The sequence below is a fragment of the Salmo salar genome, chromosome ssa26 (assembly GCF_905237065.1).
Source record: "Salmo salar chromosome ssa26, Ssal_v3.1, whole genome shotgun sequence".
In the NCBI taxonomy this organism is placed as follows: Eukaryota; Metazoa; Chordata; class Actinopteri; order Salmoniformes; family Salmonidae; genus Salmo; species Salmo salar.
In genome coordinates this window covers 55,019,847-55,037,278 of record NC_059467.1, presented here as the reverse complement: position 1 = coordinate 55,037,278, position 17,432 = coordinate 55,019,847, and the positions used below count along the sequence as shown (strand labels likewise).

The 17,432-nt window shown below is 45.7% G+C and overlaps 1 protein-coding gene and 1 non-coding gene across 2 annotated transcripts in view; one reads left to right on the top strand and one right to left on the bottom strand.

Annotated features, from left to right (window-relative positions):
• Window positions 1-17,212, bottom strand: part of LOC106588075 (aminopeptidase N) — a 64,494-nt gene extending 47,282 nt beyond the window's left edge. Inside the window, exons 1-2 of the mRNA XM_014176742.2 lie at window positions 16,896-17,212; window positions 2,165-2,890 (exon numbers count right to left, since the gene is read on the bottom strand). Of these exons, the coding sequence (XP_014032217.1) occupies window positions 2,165-2,766 (602 nt within the window). The 5' untranslated portion in view covers window positions 2,767-2,890; window positions 16,896-17,212. The remainder of the gene's footprint in view (window positions 1-2,164; window positions 2,891-16,895) is intronic.
• On the top strand, window positions 7,065-7,143 carry trnap-ugg (transfer RNA proline (anticodon UGG)). The gene has a single exon. It is a non-coding gene; the product is annotated as a tRNA-Pro (tRNA).
• Window positions 17,213-17,432: the final 220 nt, after the last annotated feature.

Below are 17,432 nucleotides of genomic sequence, written 5' to 3'. Positions count from 1 at the left end.
AGGATTCATACCAACCAGGGGTCTAACTGAGAGGATTCATACCAACCAGGGGTCTAACTGAGGATTCACACCAACCAGGGGTCTAACTGAGAGGATTCACACCAACCAGGGGTCTAACTGAGAGGATTCACACCAACCAGGGGACTAACAGAGGATTCACACCAACCAGGGGTCTAACTGAGAGGATTCACACCAACCAGGGGTCTAACTGAGGATTCACACCAACCAGGGGTCTAACTGAGAGGATTCATACCAAACAAGGGACTAACAGAGGATTCACACCAACCAGGGGTCTAACTGAGAGGATTCACACCAAACAGGGGACTAACAGAGGATTCACACCAACCAGGGGTCTAACTGAGAGGATTCACACCAACCAGGGGTCTACTGAGAGGATGCATATCAACCAGGGGTCTAACTGAGAGGATTCACACCAAACAAGGGACTAACTGAGGATTCATACCAACCAGGGGTCTAACTGAGGATTCATACCAACCAGGGGACTAACAGAGGATTCACACCAACCAGGGGTCTAACTGAGAGGATTCATACCAACCAGGGGTCTACTGAGAGGATTCATACCAACCAGGGGTCTACTGAGAGGATTCATACCAACCAGGGGTCTACTGAGAGGATTCATACCAACCAGGGGTCTAACTGAGAGGATTCACACCAACCAGGGGTCTAACTGAGAGGATTCATACCAACCAGGGGTCTAACTGAGAGGATTCATACCAACCAGGGGTCTAACTGAGAGGATTCACACCAACCAGGGGTCTAACTGAGAGGATTCATACCAACCAGGGGTCTACTGAGAGGATGCATATCAACCAGGGGTCTAACAGAGGATTCATACCAACCAGGGGTCTAACTGAGAGGATTCATACCAACCAGGGGTCTACTGAGAGGATTCATACCAATCAGGGGTCTAACTGAGAGGATTCATACCAACCAGGGGACTAACAGAGGATTCACACCAACCAGGGGTCTAACTGAGAGGATTCACACCAACCAGGGGTCTAACTGAGAGGATTCACACCAACCAGGGGTCTAACTGAGAGGATTCATACCAACCAGGGGACTAACAGAGGATTCACACCAACCAGGGGTCTAACTGAGAGGATTCATACCAACCAGGGGTCTAACTGAGAGGATTCACACCAACCAGGGGTCTACTGAGAGGATTCATACCAACCAGGGGTCTAACTGAGAGGATTCATACCAACCAGGGGTCTACTGAGAGGATTCATACCAACCAGGGGTCTAACTGAGAGGATTCATACCAACCAGGGGTCTAACTGAGAGGATTCACACCAACCAGGGGTCTAACTGAGAGGATTCACACCAACCAGGGGTCTACTGAGAGGATTCATACCAACCAGGGGTCTAACTGAGAGGATTCATACCAACCAGGGGTCTACTGAGAGGATTCATACCAACCAGGGGTCTACTGAGAGGATTCATACCAACCAGGGGTCTACTGAGAGGATTCATACCAACCAGGGGTCTACTGAGAGGATTCATACCAACCAGGGGTCTAACTGAGAGGATTCACACCAACCAGGGGTCTAACTGAGAGGATGCATATCAACCAGGGGACTAACAAAGGATTCACACCAACCAGGGGTCTAACTGAGAGGATTCACACCAACCAGGGGTCTACTGAGAGGATTCACACCAAGCAGGGGTCTACTGAGAGGATTCATACCAACCAGGGGTCTAACTGAGAGGATTCACACCAACCAGGGGTCTAACTGAGAGGATTCACACCAACCAGGGGTCTACTGAGAGGATTCACACCAAGCAGGGGTCTAACTGAGAGGATTCATACCAACCCGGGGTCTAACTGAGAGGATTCATACCAACCAGGGGTCTAACTGAGAGGATTCATACCAACCCGGGGACTAACTGAGAGGATTCATACCAACCAGGGGTCTACTGAGAGGATTCATACCAACCAGGGGTCTAACAGAGGATTCATACCAACCCGGGGTCTAACTGAGAGGATTCATACCAACCAGGGGTCTACTGAGAGGATTCACACCAACCAGGGTTCTACTGAGAGGATTCATACCAACCAGGGGTCTAACAGAGGATTCATACCAACCAGGGATCTACTGTATGAGGTTTAGAGTCTGAGAGGATCAGACTAATTGGTACTTACTTTTTAACCCCATCTTCTGTATATTCACTCCTATAGAATCCTTTTAGGTCATCAGCCAGCTCTCCCTGGAAGTCAGTGGAAAGTCTATAGGACTTCCCAGCAGCTAGCTTCCCATTCAGCCGAATGACCAGGTACTCAGTCTTCACCTGCAGCCAGCTAGTCTTTACGTTAGGAGCAGTCGCTCCATCCAGGCCAGTCAGTCGAACACGGTGGCCACTGAACAGAGTCAGGTTCAGCTTGTTACAGTGGATGAGGATCAGATCTGTTTCCTTCTCACACCGGAACATCACATCTGACTGTCCTGTGAAGATGTAGAGGCCAGTAGAGGCGTTGGCAACCAGTCGAGGCCAGAGGGTGATGTTGTAGGAGACAGGAGACAGGGAGTCAGGCAGTCTGTAGTTTTCCCAGGGGTCTTTAGGAGTGGAGGGGGTGGAGGAGGTGGTTGGAGAGACAGTGGTCACACCATCCACAGGTTTGTTCTGGTTCTTGGTCTTTTCCTTATCGTAGACTGCTGCCAGGGCTATGATGACGACCCCTGCTACAGCCCCGATCAGAAGGCCTGCTAGCCCCATGTTCTTACTGATGTAGAAGCCTTTAGCCATGGCTGATGTCTAGCTGGAGATGGGAACAGAGAGATGGCAGGGCAACCTGTGGTCTCCGGGACTCTGCTAGGCTCGGTCTCTTCACTCCTCAGTTAATAGATCAACTATTAGCCCGTCTGTGGACCTGTGGTGTTAGTTTAGAGAGAGAGACAGAGAGAGAGAGAGGAAGAGGAAGAGGAAGAGAGAGAGAGAGAGAGAGAGAGAGAGAGAGAGAGAGAGAGAGAGAGAGGCAAAGAGAGAGAGAGAGAGAGAGGCAAAGAGAGAGAGAGAGAGAGGCAAAGAGAGAGAGAGAGGCAAAGAGAGAGAGAGAGAGAGAGGGAAAGAGAGGCAAAGAGAGAGAGAGAGGCAAAGAGAGAGAGAGAGAGAGAGAGGAAGAGAGAGAGAGAGAGAGAGAGAGAGAGAGAGAGAGAGAGAGAGAGAGAGAGAGAGAGAGAGAGAGAGAGAGGCAAAGAGAGAGAGAGAGGCAAGAGAGAGAGAGAGAGAGAGAGAGAGAGAGAGGGAAAGAGAGGCAAAGAGAGAGAGAGAGAGAGAGAGAGAGAGAGAGAGAGAGAGAGAGAGGCAAAGAGAGAGAGAGAGAGAGGCAATGAGAGAGAGGCAAAGAGAGAGAGGCAAAGAGAGAGAGAGAGGCAAAGAGAGAGAGAGAGAAGAGAGGCAAAGAGAGAGAGAGGCAAAGAGAGAGAGCAGAGAGAGAGAGAGAGGCAAAGAGAGAGAGAGAGAGAGAGAGAGGCAAAGAGAGAGAGAGAGAGAGAGAGGCAAAGAGAGAGAGAGGCAGAGAGAGGCAAAGAGAGAGAGAGAGAGAGAGAGGCAAAGAGAGAGAGAGAGGAAAAGAGAGAGAGAGAGAGAGGCAAAGAGAGAGAGAGGCAAAGAGAGAGAGAGAGGCAAAGAGAGAGAGAGGCAAAGAGAGAGAGAGGCAAAGAGAGAGAGAGGCAAAGAGAGAGAGAGAGAGGCAAAGAGAGAGAGAGAGAGAGGCAAAGAGAGAGAAAGAGAGGCAAAGAGAGAGAGAGGCAAAGAGAGAGAGAGAGAGAGAGACAGGGAGAGGGAGAGAGAGAGGGAGAGATATATTCATGATCAAATACAAATCTTAGAACGAACTATTAAAGACTACCAGAACCCACTGGATTCTCCAATTACATTGAATGATCTACAGGACAAAATACAAACCCTCCAACCCAAAAAGGCCTGTGGTGTTGATGGTATCCTAAATGAAATGATAAAACATACAGACAACAAATTTCAATTAGCTATACTTAAAACTGTTTAACATCAATCCTCTGCATTGTCATTAACAGCAGACTCGTACATTTCCTCAGTGAAAACAATGTACTGAGCAAATGTCAAATTGGCTTTTTACCAGAATGACCTAATGACAGACCACGTATTCACCCTGCACACCCTAACTGACCAACAAATTAAAACAAAGGAAAAGTCTTCCCCATGTTTTATTGAAATCAACAAAGCTGCCAGGTTTGTCTGTGACGACCGGTGCCCAGAGAGGACAGTCTGTCCATAGAGACCGGTCGTCACAGACCAACCTGGCTGCCCAGAGAGGACAGGCTGGCTGCCCAGAGAGGACAGGCTGGCTGCCCGGAGAGGACAGGCTGGAGAGGACAGGCTGGCTGCCCAGAGAGGACAGGCTGGCTGTCCAGAGAGGACAGGCTGGCTGCCCAGAGAGGACAGGCTGGCTGCCCAGAGAGGACAGGCTGGCAGGCCAGAGAGGACAGGCTGGCTGCCCAGAGAGGACAGGCTGGCTGCCCGGAGAGGACAGGCTGGCAGGCCAGAGAGGACAGGCTGGCAGGCCAGAGAGGACAGGCTGTGCTCACTCTGCTCCAGGGGAGAGGTAGAGACAGAGCTGTGTTTCCTATTACACTGTGACAAAAACTCAGACCTAAGAGAATATTTCTTTCACAAAATGATAATTCAATACAAAGAATTTGAAACTAAAATCCAATATTTATTGGGTGAAAAGCCAAAATGTGCAGTTTTGGCAGCCACATGTGTGTCCTCCTGCCACAACCTGAGGGACAGCCAGTGAAAAGTGCCAATGTCAATAATATTTCCCATGTAGTTTCGTTTTGTCTTTCATACCAGGTCCTGTGTCTTAACAGTCAAGTTGAGACTGATCTACTACTACTGATTTAATGTATTATTATTCTAATTAATATTGTTGTTGTAGTTGCTGATAATGGTAATCACATTTCCACTACTACTACTAGTGTTATTGCTGTTGGTCACACCATTTTTGTTATATGTGTACTTTGACAATGTAAGTCATTTAACTTGCCATGTCAATAAAGTCTATTAAATTGAATTGAAAGACAGAGAGAAAGCAGAGTCAGTATAGAGGAAAGGTATTTTATACATGTCAACTAGAAGACAACAACGTGCTATAAATTGAGACAGAGAGAGAGAGACAGAGAGAGACAGAGAGAGAGAGACAGAGAGAGAGAGACAGAGAGAGAGAGAGACAGAGCGAGAGACAGAGAGAGAGACAGAAAGACAGAGAGAGACAGAGAGAGACAAGAGAGAGAGAGAGAGAGAGAGACAGAGAGAGAGAGAGAGACAGAGAGAGAGAGAGAGAGAGAGAGACAGAGAGACAGAGAGAGAGAGAGAGACAGAGAGACAGAGAGAGAGAGAGAGACAGAGAGAGAGAAACAGAGAGACAGAGAGAGAGAGAGAGAGAGACAGAGAGAGAGAGAGAGAGAGAGAGAGAGAGAGAGAGAGAGACAGAGAGACAGAGAGAGAGACAGAGAAAGCAGAGTCAGTATAGAGGAAAGGTCTTTTGTACATCTCAACTTGAAGACAACAATGTGCTATAAATTGAATAGTGGACTATAATCAGATCACATTTTCCCATTTGGTCTGTCGGCTTTTCCAACTCAGGTAAAACATGAAGATACTTCAACTCTATTACTTTCTGCTGTCATTCCAGCAGTGTTTATCTGTAAACCTGACAAGCATTACTTCCTCATGCACCACAGGTTACATGGTGTAGCCAGCCAGAGTCTAACATCAGCCTCCTATTGGTAGACAGAGTAACATCAGCCTCCTATTGGTAGACAGAGTAACATCAGCCTCCTATTGGTAGACAGAGTAACATCAGCCACCTATTGGTAGACAGAGTAACATCAGCCTCCTATTGGTAGACAGACCTGTAACATCAGCCTCCTATTGGTAGCCAGACCTGTTCTGCTCTTACCTACTTCTAGTACCCTGATCCCAGGTCTGTTCTTACCTACTGCTAGTACCCTGGTCCCAGGTCTGTTCAACTCTTACCTACTGCTAGTACCCTGGTCCCAGGTCTGTTCTTACCTACTGCTAGTACCCTGGTCCCAGACCTGTTCTGCTCTTAGCTACTGCTAGTACCCTGGTCCCAGACCTGTTCTGCTCTTAGCTACTGCTAGTACCCTGGTCCCAGACCTGTTCTGCTCTGACCTACTCCTAGTACCCTGGTCCCAGGTCTGTTCAACTCTTACCTACTGCTAGTACCCTGGTCCCAGACCTGTTCTGCTCTGACCTACTGCTAGTACCCTGGTCCCAGACCTGTTCTGCTCTTACCTACTGCTAGTACCCTGGTCCCAGACCTGTTCTGCTCTTACCTACTGCTAGTACCCTGGTCCCAGGTCTGTTCAACTCTTACCTACTGCTAGTACCCTGGTCCCAGACCTGTTCTGCTCTTACCTACTGCTAGTACCCTGGTCCCAGGTCTGTTCAGCTCTTAGCTACTGCTAGTACCCTGGTCCCAGACCTGTTCTGCTCTTAGCTACTGCTAGTACCCTGGTCCCAGGTCTGTTCCTGCTCTCCCGAGCGGGAGGCCCCCTTGATTTCACCTTTATTTAACCAGGTAGGCAAGTTGAGAACAAGTTCTCATTTACAATTGCGACCTGGCCAAGATAAAGCAAAGCAGTTCGACAACATACAACAACACAGAGTTACACATGGAGTAAAACAAACATACATTCAATATTACAGTAAAAAAATAAGTCTATATACAATGTGAGCAAATGAGGTGAGATAAGGGAGGTAAAGGCAAAAAGTCCATGGTGGCAAAGTAAATACAATATAGCAAGCTAAAACACTGGAATTGTAGATCTGTAGTTTGAAGAAAGTGCAAAGTAGAAAATAAATAATGGGGTGCAAAGGAGCTAAATAAATAAAATAAATACAGTAGGGGAAGAGGTAGTTGTTTGGGCTAAATTATAGATGGGCTATGTACAGGTGCAGTGCAGTGCAGTATACTAAATAGAGAATAGGTTTCCATATGGGATGCATCCAGAGTGGATTCCCACTGAATCCAGAGTGGTCTTCCCTGTAGCTCAGTTGGTAGAGCATGGTGTTTGGAACGCCAGGGCTGTGGGTTCGATTCCCACGGGGGGGCCAGTACAAAAAAAAAAAATGCATGAAATGAAATGTATGCATTCACTACTGTAAGTTGCTCTGGATAAGAGCGTCTGCTAAATGACTAAAATGTAAAATGTGTATTCCCACTGAATCCAGAGTGGATTCCCACTGAATCCTCTCATGCAAAGTGTCGGGGATAGTAGCGCAGAGCCCAGACAGCAGGGTTATCTCCCGGGGATAGTAGCGCAGAGCCCAGACAGCAGGGTTATCTCCTGGGGATAGTAGCGCAGAGCCCAGACAGCAGGGTTATCTCCTGGGGATAGTAGCGCAGAGCCCAGACAGCAGGGTTATCTCCCGGGGATAGTAGCGCAGAGCCCAGACAGCAGGGTTGCCAAACAGTTGTGATGATGGATGTTATTGCTACGCCATAAAAATGACACCAAAATTATAGGTGATCTACCGAACATCCCAGTGTGTGTGTGTGTGTGTGTGTGTGTGTGTGTGTGTGTGTGTGTGTGTGTGTAAAAAATGCAGTCTGCTAACCTCATTACTAGCTCCAGTTGAACAATATACTGCTGTAGTGTAGAGAGTAGTCTGGAGCCAGTTAGCCAGAGAAAACTACTGTTTACTGTGAATAGGAGAGGTTTGGATCATTGAGGGAGAAAACTACTGTTTACTGTGAATAGTAGGTGTATTTATTTTATTTATTTAACCTGTATTTAACCAGGAAGGGCTCATTGAGATTTTAAATCTCTTTTTCAAGAGCATCCTGGCCAAGATAGGCAGCACCAAGTCATTAGACAGACAACATGAAAAACTACAGGTAATCTAGTGAAAAAAACATAATTCACAGGAGTATAACAAAATCATAAAATAGCAAATTAAAAACATTGACAGGTCAGGGAATCAGCCACAAAATCCTTCATCAATGATTTAAAAACACCAATCGGGACGAGTTCTTCCAGTTTAACAGTATTTTGTAAGGCGTTTCCAAGCCGATGGTGCAGAGTACATAAAATACCTTTTACCAAATTCAGTTCAGACATTTGGAACAGTTAGCAGGATAAAGTCCCGCGAACGAAGAGACGACCCACCACATTTCTGAACAATAAAAATGGCCAAATAAAATGGTAGTAAACCCCAAAATGGCTTTGTAAATAAAAGTATACCAGTGACTGAGCCTACGAGTGACTAGAGAAGGCCAGCCAACCCTGGTATATAAAGTGCAGTGGTGCGTAAAGGTTTTGCAGTTTAAAATAAATCTCAAAGTGCCATGGTAAAGGGTGTCAATTGATCTCAAACACTGAGCGGAAGCATTCATATATAAAATATCCCCATAGTCTAGTAAAGGCATAAATGTAGCTGATGCTAGCCTCCTCCTGGCTTCAAAAGAAAAACATTATTCCTAAAATAAAATCACAACTTCAGCTTCAATTTTTTTGTAACTCCTTGAATATGCAATTTTAAAAGAGACTCCGTCATCAATCAAAATTCCCAGATATTTATATGAGGTTACAACCTCAATCTCCTTGCCCTGACAGGTAGTAATAGGCGAAAGGTTCAGAGGTCTATTTCTGGCTTTAGAAAAGACCAGTAGTTTAGTTTTGTCAGTATTGAGGATAAGCTTCAATTGACACAAGGAATGTTGAACAGTATTAAAAGCAGTTTGCAAGTTCTGGAAAGCTTTTGTGAGAGACGAGGCACAACAATAAATAACAGTATCATCAGCATAAAAGTGAAGTTGCACATTTTGCACATTTTTGTCTAAATTATTTATATAAATAGTAAATAAGATGGGACCAAGTACAGAGCCCTGGGGCACACCATTACAGACAGACATGAGCCCAACAATCAGAGTGCACTGAGTTCTATCAGACAGATAGTTAACAAACCATGCAACTGCTCTGAAAGACCTACACTCGACAATCTCTGCCTCAGTATAGCATGATCAACTGGATCAAAAGCCACAGTGCTGTTTTTTGTCAAGGGCTTCAGTGATATCATTTAAAACCTTCACGGCTGCTGTAATTGGCCTATGCTTCTTCCTGAAGCCAGATTGGTACATTGATAAAAATAGAGTTAGTATATGAAAACTCTTTTAGCTGTTCACTAACAAGGGTTTCAAGTATTTTCACCAGGGGTGACAGCTTTGAGATTGGCCTATAATTATTTCATAGAGTTGGCTCTCCCCCCTTTAAAAGTGGTAGGACAAATGCTGATTTCCAGATCATTGGAATTTCATTACATTCCAGGGTTAGATTGAACAGATATGTAAGTGGTTCAGCTATGTCTTAAGAACCTTAGTATTTCTAACAGCAACAACAGCACAATAGTCACTTAAATCATTACAGAAAACACCAACCGCAGAATATTTATGTGGAACATTTGTCAATATCAAATCAATCAGGGTAGATTTATCTGGGCATTTGATATCTGGGCGAGTGGGTGAGTTAATCAACTGGGTAAGATTCATAGGATTACAAAACATGTTTAAATCATCAGACAGCGGCTTTAACCAACACCCGTTGAGATGTTAACCAATCAATCAATCAATCAATCAATCATTCAATCATTTCACTGTAAAGAAGTTTAGACATCAGGTTCATCAGAGAAGAAAAGGCATCACAGAGAGCAGAGGGGGGTCTAGAACAGCCAATCACAGATACTGAGAGCAGAGGGGGTTTATAACAGCCAATCACAGTTATAGAGAGCCGAGGGGGGTTTATAACAGCCAATCACAGTTGTAGAGAGCCGAGGGGGGTTTATAACAGCCAATCACAGTTGTAGAGAGCCGAGGGGGGTTTATAACAGCCAATCACAGTTATAGAGAGCCGAGGGGGGTTTATAACAGCCAATCACAGTTGTAGAGAGCCGAGGGGGGTTTATAACAGCCAATCACAGTTGTAGAGAGCCGAGGGGGGTTTATAACAGCCAATCACAGTTGTAGAGAGCCGAGGGGGGGTTTATAACAGCCAATCACAGTTGTAGAGAGCCGAGGGGGGGTTTATAACAGCCGATCACAGTTGTAGAGAGCAGAGGGGGGTTTATAACAGCCAATCACAGTTGTAGAGAGCCGAGGGGGGTTTATAACAGCCAATCACAGTTGTAGAGAGCCGAGGGGGTTTATAACAGCCAATCACAGTTGTAGAGAGCCGAGGGGGGTTTATAACAGCCAATCACAGTTGTAGAGAGCCGAGGGGGGTTTATAACAGCCAATCACAGTTGTAGAGAGCCGAGGGGGGTTTATAACAGCCAATCACAGTTGTAGAGAGCCGAGGGGGGGTTTATAACAGCCAATCACAGTTGTAGAGAGCCGAGGGGGGTTTATAACAGCCAATCACAGTTGTAGAGAGCCGAGGGGGGTTTATAACAGCCAATCACAGTTGTAGAGAGCAAGATTCAAAGCAAGAGATTCCAACTGTAGTTTCAGACTTCCCCAGCCACACCCCCACCTTTCTTAACTTGATCAGCGCGATAAACATTGTAACCATTTATACAAATATCCTTATCAAGAACAGACTTGCTGAGCCAGGATTCAGAAAACACAATTACGTCGTCATCAGTTGATTTTAGCCCAAATACTAAACCCTGATCATTTTAGACAACAGGCTGAGGACATTTAAATGAAAAATCCCAAGACCAGATGTAGATTTATAATCCGAGGGGGTTTGGAGGCGTTGCAGATCAGGGCCAGGGTTAGGTTGGATGTTTCCTGATGTCAACAACAGCAGAATAACTAGGCTGAGACCAAAGCAAAGCGTGGAAAGTGTTTATGTTTTATTTCCATCAACAACAACAAAAAAAACACTCAAACAAAAATAACAAAATGAAACGAAAGCGCACAGTTCTGTCAAGTAAACAGATACGAAACAGAAAATAATAATTACCCACAAAACACAGGTGGGAAAAAGGGCTGCCTAAGTATGGTCCCCAATCAGAGACAACGATAAACAGCTGCCTCTGATTGGGGACCATACTCAGCCAAAAACAAAGAAATACAAAAACAACATAGAATGCCCATCCCACATCACAGCCTGACCTAACCAAACAGAGAAATAAAACGGCTCTCTAAGGCGTGACAGTACCTCTGTTTAATGACTTTGCACGGCTTCTCTTTTTTAAGAGACCTATTGCAAGCGAATTCTACAAGTGAGTTTCCAGACAATACTAAACAGTCATTTAATACCATTAGACTTTGGTAGTGACACAAGTTCGTACTGTTCACATCATGCCACAAATACATCGGCACTTGGACAAGTGGACGGAGTGAAAAAGAGCGAGATCCCGCAGACAAAATGTCTAATGGACGGGAGAGCACATTGTGTCTAACGGACGGGAGAGCACATTGTGTCTAACGGACGGGAGAGCACATTGTGTCTAACGGACGGGAGAGCACATTGTGTCTAACGGACGGGAGAGCACATTGTGTCTAACGGACGGGAGAGCACATTGTGTCTAACGGACGGGAGAGCACATTGTGTCTAACGGACGGGAGAGCACATTGTGTCTAACGGACGGGAGAGCACATTGTGTCTAACGGACGGGAGAGCACATTGTGTCTAACGGACGGGAGAGCACATTGTGTCTAACGGACGGGAGAGCACATTGTGTCTAACGGACGGGAGAGCACATTGTGTCTAACGGACGGGAGAGCACATTGTGTCTAATGGACGGGAGTGCACATTGTGTCTAATGGACGGGAGAGCACATTGTGTCTAATGGACGGGAGAGCACATTGTGTCTAATGGACGGGAGAGCACATTGTGTCTAATGGACGGGAGAGCACATTGTGTCTAATGGACGGGAGAGCACATTGTGTCTAATGGACGGGAGAGCACATTGTGTCTAATGGACGGGAGAGCACATTGTGTCTAATGGACGGGAGAGCACATTGTGTCTAACGGACGGGAGAGCACATTGTCAGATGGACGGGAGAGCACATTGTCAGATGGACGGGAGAGCACATTGTCAGATGTTCTCACCCAGCGACAATATTAGTTTTCTCCAGAGTTCAGTGCGTAAAGAAATACCAGGAAAACGGTCATTTTCTCTTGAGAGATGTAGGAAATAGAGGCCAAGGAGAGGTAATGGGAGAGAGGGACTGTGTGTATGTCTGAGTCTGTGTGTGTGAGTAGATTGGGAGGGTTTGGGGGATTGTTGAGCTGTCGCTGACAGCCAGGCGGAGAGGGAAGAGGACCAGCTTGGACGAGACGCTCCGCAGAGGGAAAGCTGAGGATAGGACCCAGGCCAGCTCTAGCCTGAGTGCCAGCAGTCTGTTTGTGTTATCATGCCAACTCTAGCCTGAGTGCCAGTCTGTTTGTGTTATCATGCCAACTCTAGCCTGAGTGCCAGTCTGTTTGTGTTATCATGCCAACTCTAGCCTGAGTGCCAGTCTGTTTGTGTTATCATGCCAACTCTAGCCTGAGTGCCAGTCTGTTTGTGCCATCATGCCAACTCTAGCCTGAGTGGCAGTCTGTTTGTGCCATCATGCCAATTCTAGCCTGAGTGCCAGTCTGTTTGTGCCATCATGCCAACTCTAGCCTGAGTGCCAGTCTGTTTGTGTTATCATGCCAACTCTAGCCTGAGTGCCAGTCTGTTTGTGCTATCATGCCAACTCTAGCCTGAGTGCCAGTCTGTTTGTGCTATCATGCCAACTCTAGCCTGAGTGCCAGTCTGTTTGTGCCATCATGCCAACTCTAGCCTGAGTGCCAGTCTGTTTGTGCCATCATGCCAACTCTAGCCTGAGTGCCAGTCTGTTTGTGCCATCATGCCAACTCTAGCAAAGGGGGCAGTATTTTCATTTTCGGATGAAAAGTGTGCCCAGAGTAAACTGCCTAATACTTGGGGCCCAGAGTCAAATATGTGCATATTATTAGTAGATTTGGATAGAAAACACTCTGAAGTTTCTAAAACTGTTTGAATGGTGTCTGTGAGTATAACAGAACTCATATGGCAGGCAAAAACCTGAGAAAAGGTCAACCAGGAAGTGGAAGCTCAGATGGTTGTAGTCATTTCAAATGTTCTATCGAACACACAGTGACTTAGGGTTCATTTTGCACTTCCTAAGGCTTCCACTAGATGTCAGCAGTCATTAGAACCTTGTTGGAGGCTTCTGCAATGCAATTTGATTGAATAATACCCGGAAGAGGAAGTGGTCGGGCTGGGGTCATTGACTTACCTCGCGCGCGGCCACAAAGGCTTAGCCATTTTTATTTTTTCTTCTGTAGTGAATCTGCTATTGTCCGGTTCTACGTTGTTCTACGTTAAAAACACCCTAAAGATTGATTGTGAACATGGTTTGAAATGTTTCTACAAACGCTGAGGGAACTTTATAACTTTTCGTCGACGGTGGATAGACGGGCTTCATGCATTTTGGAATGGTGATCTGGACGCGACACCAAAACGGATTTATTTCGACATAAATGATGGACTTTATCGAACAAATGAACATTTCTTGTGTAAGTGGGAGCCCTTCCGAGTGCATTCAGCCGAAGATCAGCAAAGGTAAGAAAATATTTTTAACATATTTCAGAGTTTTGTGGATGCCGTGGCTGGGCGGCTAACTGAACAGCTTGGGGCTCACTACTCAGAATATTGAACAATGTGCTTTCTACGTAAAGTTATTTTGAAATCTGACAAAGCGTTTGCATAAAGGAATAGTTCATCTATACTTCTTTAATTAATTGTGATATATTTTGTCAATGTTTATGATGAGAATTTCTGTAAATTGATGTTGCACATTCACCGGCAATTTTGGGGTGAACCCATTTTACATTGGCGCGTGACATTTTCTGAACGTCACGCGCCAATGTAAAATGTTTTTTTTTTTTATATAAATATGAACTTGATAGACAATACATGCATTTTTTGGTTCTAACATATGTCCTAGGAGTGTCATCTGATGAAGATCGTCAAAGGTTAGTGCATAAATTTAGCTGGTTTTCTGCTTTTGGGCGGCTATCCTTGCTAGGAAAATGGCTGTGTTTTTTTTTTTTTTGCTGTGGTGGTATCCTGACATAATTCATGTTTTTCTTTCGCCGTAAAGAGAGGTTTATCTTTCAAATGGTGTAAAATAGTCATCTGTTTGAGAACTTTGAATTATGACATTTTGTAGTTTTGAATTTGGTGCTCTGATTTTTCACTGGCTGTTGAATAGTGTGAACCGTGGGTGGGACAGTGGCGTCCCACGTGGCCCAGAGAGGTTTTAACAGCACTATGAACAAGGCAGGTCCTACAGGCCCTAGTTTCTACCTTCTTAACAGCACTATCAACAAGGCAGGTCCTACAGGCCCTAGTTTCTACCTTCTTAACAACACTATCAACAAGGCAGGTCCTACAGGCCCTAGTTTCTACCTTCTTAACAACACTATCAACAAGGCAGGTCCTACAGGCCCTAGTTTCTACCTTCTTAACAGCACTATCAACAAGGCAGGTCCTACAGGCCCTAGTTTCTACCTTCTTAACAGCACTATCAACAAGGCAGGTCCTACAGGCCCTAGTTTCTACCTTCTTAACAGCACTATCAACAAGGCAGGTCCTACAGGCCCTAGTTTCTACCTTCTTAACAACACTATCAACAAGGCAGGTCCTACAGGCCCTAGTTTCTACCTTCTTAACAACACTATCAACAAGGCAGGTCCTACAGGCCCTAGTTTCTACCTTCTTAACAACACTATCAACAAGGCAGGTCCTACAGGCCCCTGTAGAATCAGATTGACAAAACATCAAAATACACCTTATTGAACAGCAGGGACTGTGAAGCAACACAAACATAGGCACAGACACAATGATTATGTAAGGGCACACACTTAGTATGTTGTGAAATCTGTCATGAATGTTTTTAAATGTATTGAATGTATTTCTGTTTTTAAAATTGTACAACTGCCTTAATTTTGCCGGACCCCAGGAAGAGTAGCTGCTGCCTTGGCAGGAACTAATGGGGATCCATAATAAACCCCAGGAAGAGTAGCTGCTGCCTTGGCAGGAACTAATGGGGATCCATAATAAACCCCAGGAAGAGTAGCTGCTGCCTTGGCAGGAACTAATGGGGATCCATAATAAACCCCAGGAAGAGTAGCTGCTGCCTTGGCAGGAACTAAATGGGGATTGATCATAAATACAAATATAGCAAGCCACGGCCACTTGACTCACTGTCTGTAGGAGAGATCCATTTTTGTGAACAGCGTGGTGTACCTAATAAACTGGCCAGGGTGGCGTACCTAATAAACTGGCCAGGGTGGCATACCTAATAAACTGGCCAGGGTGGCATACCTAATAAACTGGCCAGGGTGGCATACCTAATAAACTGGCCAGGGTGGCATAGCTAATAAACTGGCCAGGGTGGCATACCTAATAAACTGGCCAGGGTGGCATACCTAATAAACTGGCCAGGGTGGCATACCTAATAAACTGGCCAGGGTGGCATACCTAATAAACTGGCCAGGGTGGCATACCTAATAAACTGGCCAGGGTGGCATACCTAATAAACTGGCCAGGGTGGCATACCTAATAAACTGGCCAGGGTGGCATAACTAATAAACTGGCCAGGGTGGCATACCTAATAAACTGGCCAGGGTGGCATAACTAATAAACTGGTCAGGGTGGCGTACCTAATAAACTGGCCGGGGTGGCATAACTAATAAACTGGCCAGGGTGGCGTACCTAATAAACTGGCCAGGGTGGCATACCTAATAAACTGGCCAGGGTGGCATACCTAATAAACTGGCCAGGGTGGCATACATAATAAACTGGCCAGGGTGGCATACCTAATAAACTGCGGTATATGGCAGATGTAAGGCATGGCGGATGTGGCGGTCCTCCATCCATCAGAGCGAGAGAGAGAGAGAGAGAGAGAGCGAGAGAGCGAGAGGGGTTGGAGGCCTGTCTGTGTGACTGACGGAGGTTTCCAGAGATCTGGTTTCCAGGAAGCCTGTTCAGGGGCTTTCAGTTCATGGTGACTCCTCTGTAACGACTAACACCTGGTGTTTCAATGCAGCAGCTAACGCAACAATACACAGCCACATTAACTCTTCACACATCACTCTGAACGAACCAGAGACATGTTGCAAAAAAAGATCAATTCATCTCTTACCCGTATAGTTTAAAACAAGCCTCACCATCAGAGGACCATATGTGGAATAAATCCCAGCTGAGAAGTGGAATAAATCCCGGCTGAGACGTGGAATAAATCCTAGCTGAGACGTGGAATAAATCCTAGTTGAGACGTGGAATAAATCCTAGCTGAGACGTGGAATAAATCCTAGCTGAGACGTGGAATAAATCCTAGTTGAGACGTGGAATAAATCCTAGTTGAGACGTGGAATAAATCCTAGTTGAGACGTGGAATAAATCCTAGTTGAGATGTGGAATAAATCCTAGTTGAGATGTGGAATAAATCCTAGCTGAGATGTGGAATAAATCCTAGTTGAGATGTGGAATAAATCCTAGCTGAGATGTGGAATAAATCCTAGCTGAGACAGTTCTGACACATTGACATCAACTCTGCTGCTGACAAGGATCAAACACCACACGCAAATCCAGAGGCATAACTTGCTGTACCATCATGCTGTCGTACTGTCACACTAGAAGACTAGAGACTAAACACAGTACATTTACATTTTAGTCATTTAGCAGACGCTCTTATCCAGAGCGACTTACAGTAGTGAATGCATACATTTCATACATTTTTTTTCTTCTGTGCTGGCCCCCCTGTGGGAATCGAACCCAACAACCCTGGCGTTGCAAACACCACGCTCTACCAACTGAGCTACAGAGAAGGCCAGAGTACTTACCAGGTAGAGGAACTGATGTCCAGACCGAGTGACCGGATGATCCCAAACAGACTGACGTGAAGCAACACACACGAACGGACTCGTTCAGATCCCATGTGTTAGTGTAGAGGTGGGAGATGCCTCAGGTTTTCCCTATTCCAACTTACACTAGATGAAAAACAGCTGTCAGAGGGAAGGGAACGTAACGACCCAACTCTGAATCCTACAGGACGGCGGTTGGATTGTGTGTCTGTCAGAAAGAACTCAGCGTGATGTGGTGTTTCCTGGGACCTGACGGGAGGAAAGGAAGCCACGTGCAGTAGAGAACACGATTGGTCCTATTTGACAGCACAGCAAGGCGGGGTTAGGCAAGGACTTCCCATGATCAGTACTGACCACAGGATCACTCCCAAATGACACACTATTCCCTACATAGTGCACTACTTTTCGGTCAGAGCTCTACGGTCTAACGTAGTGCACTGTATAGGGAATAGGGTGCCATTTAGGATGCAAAACCCACAGACTTGTGACTGTGACTAACCTTCTGAGGTTGGCTGG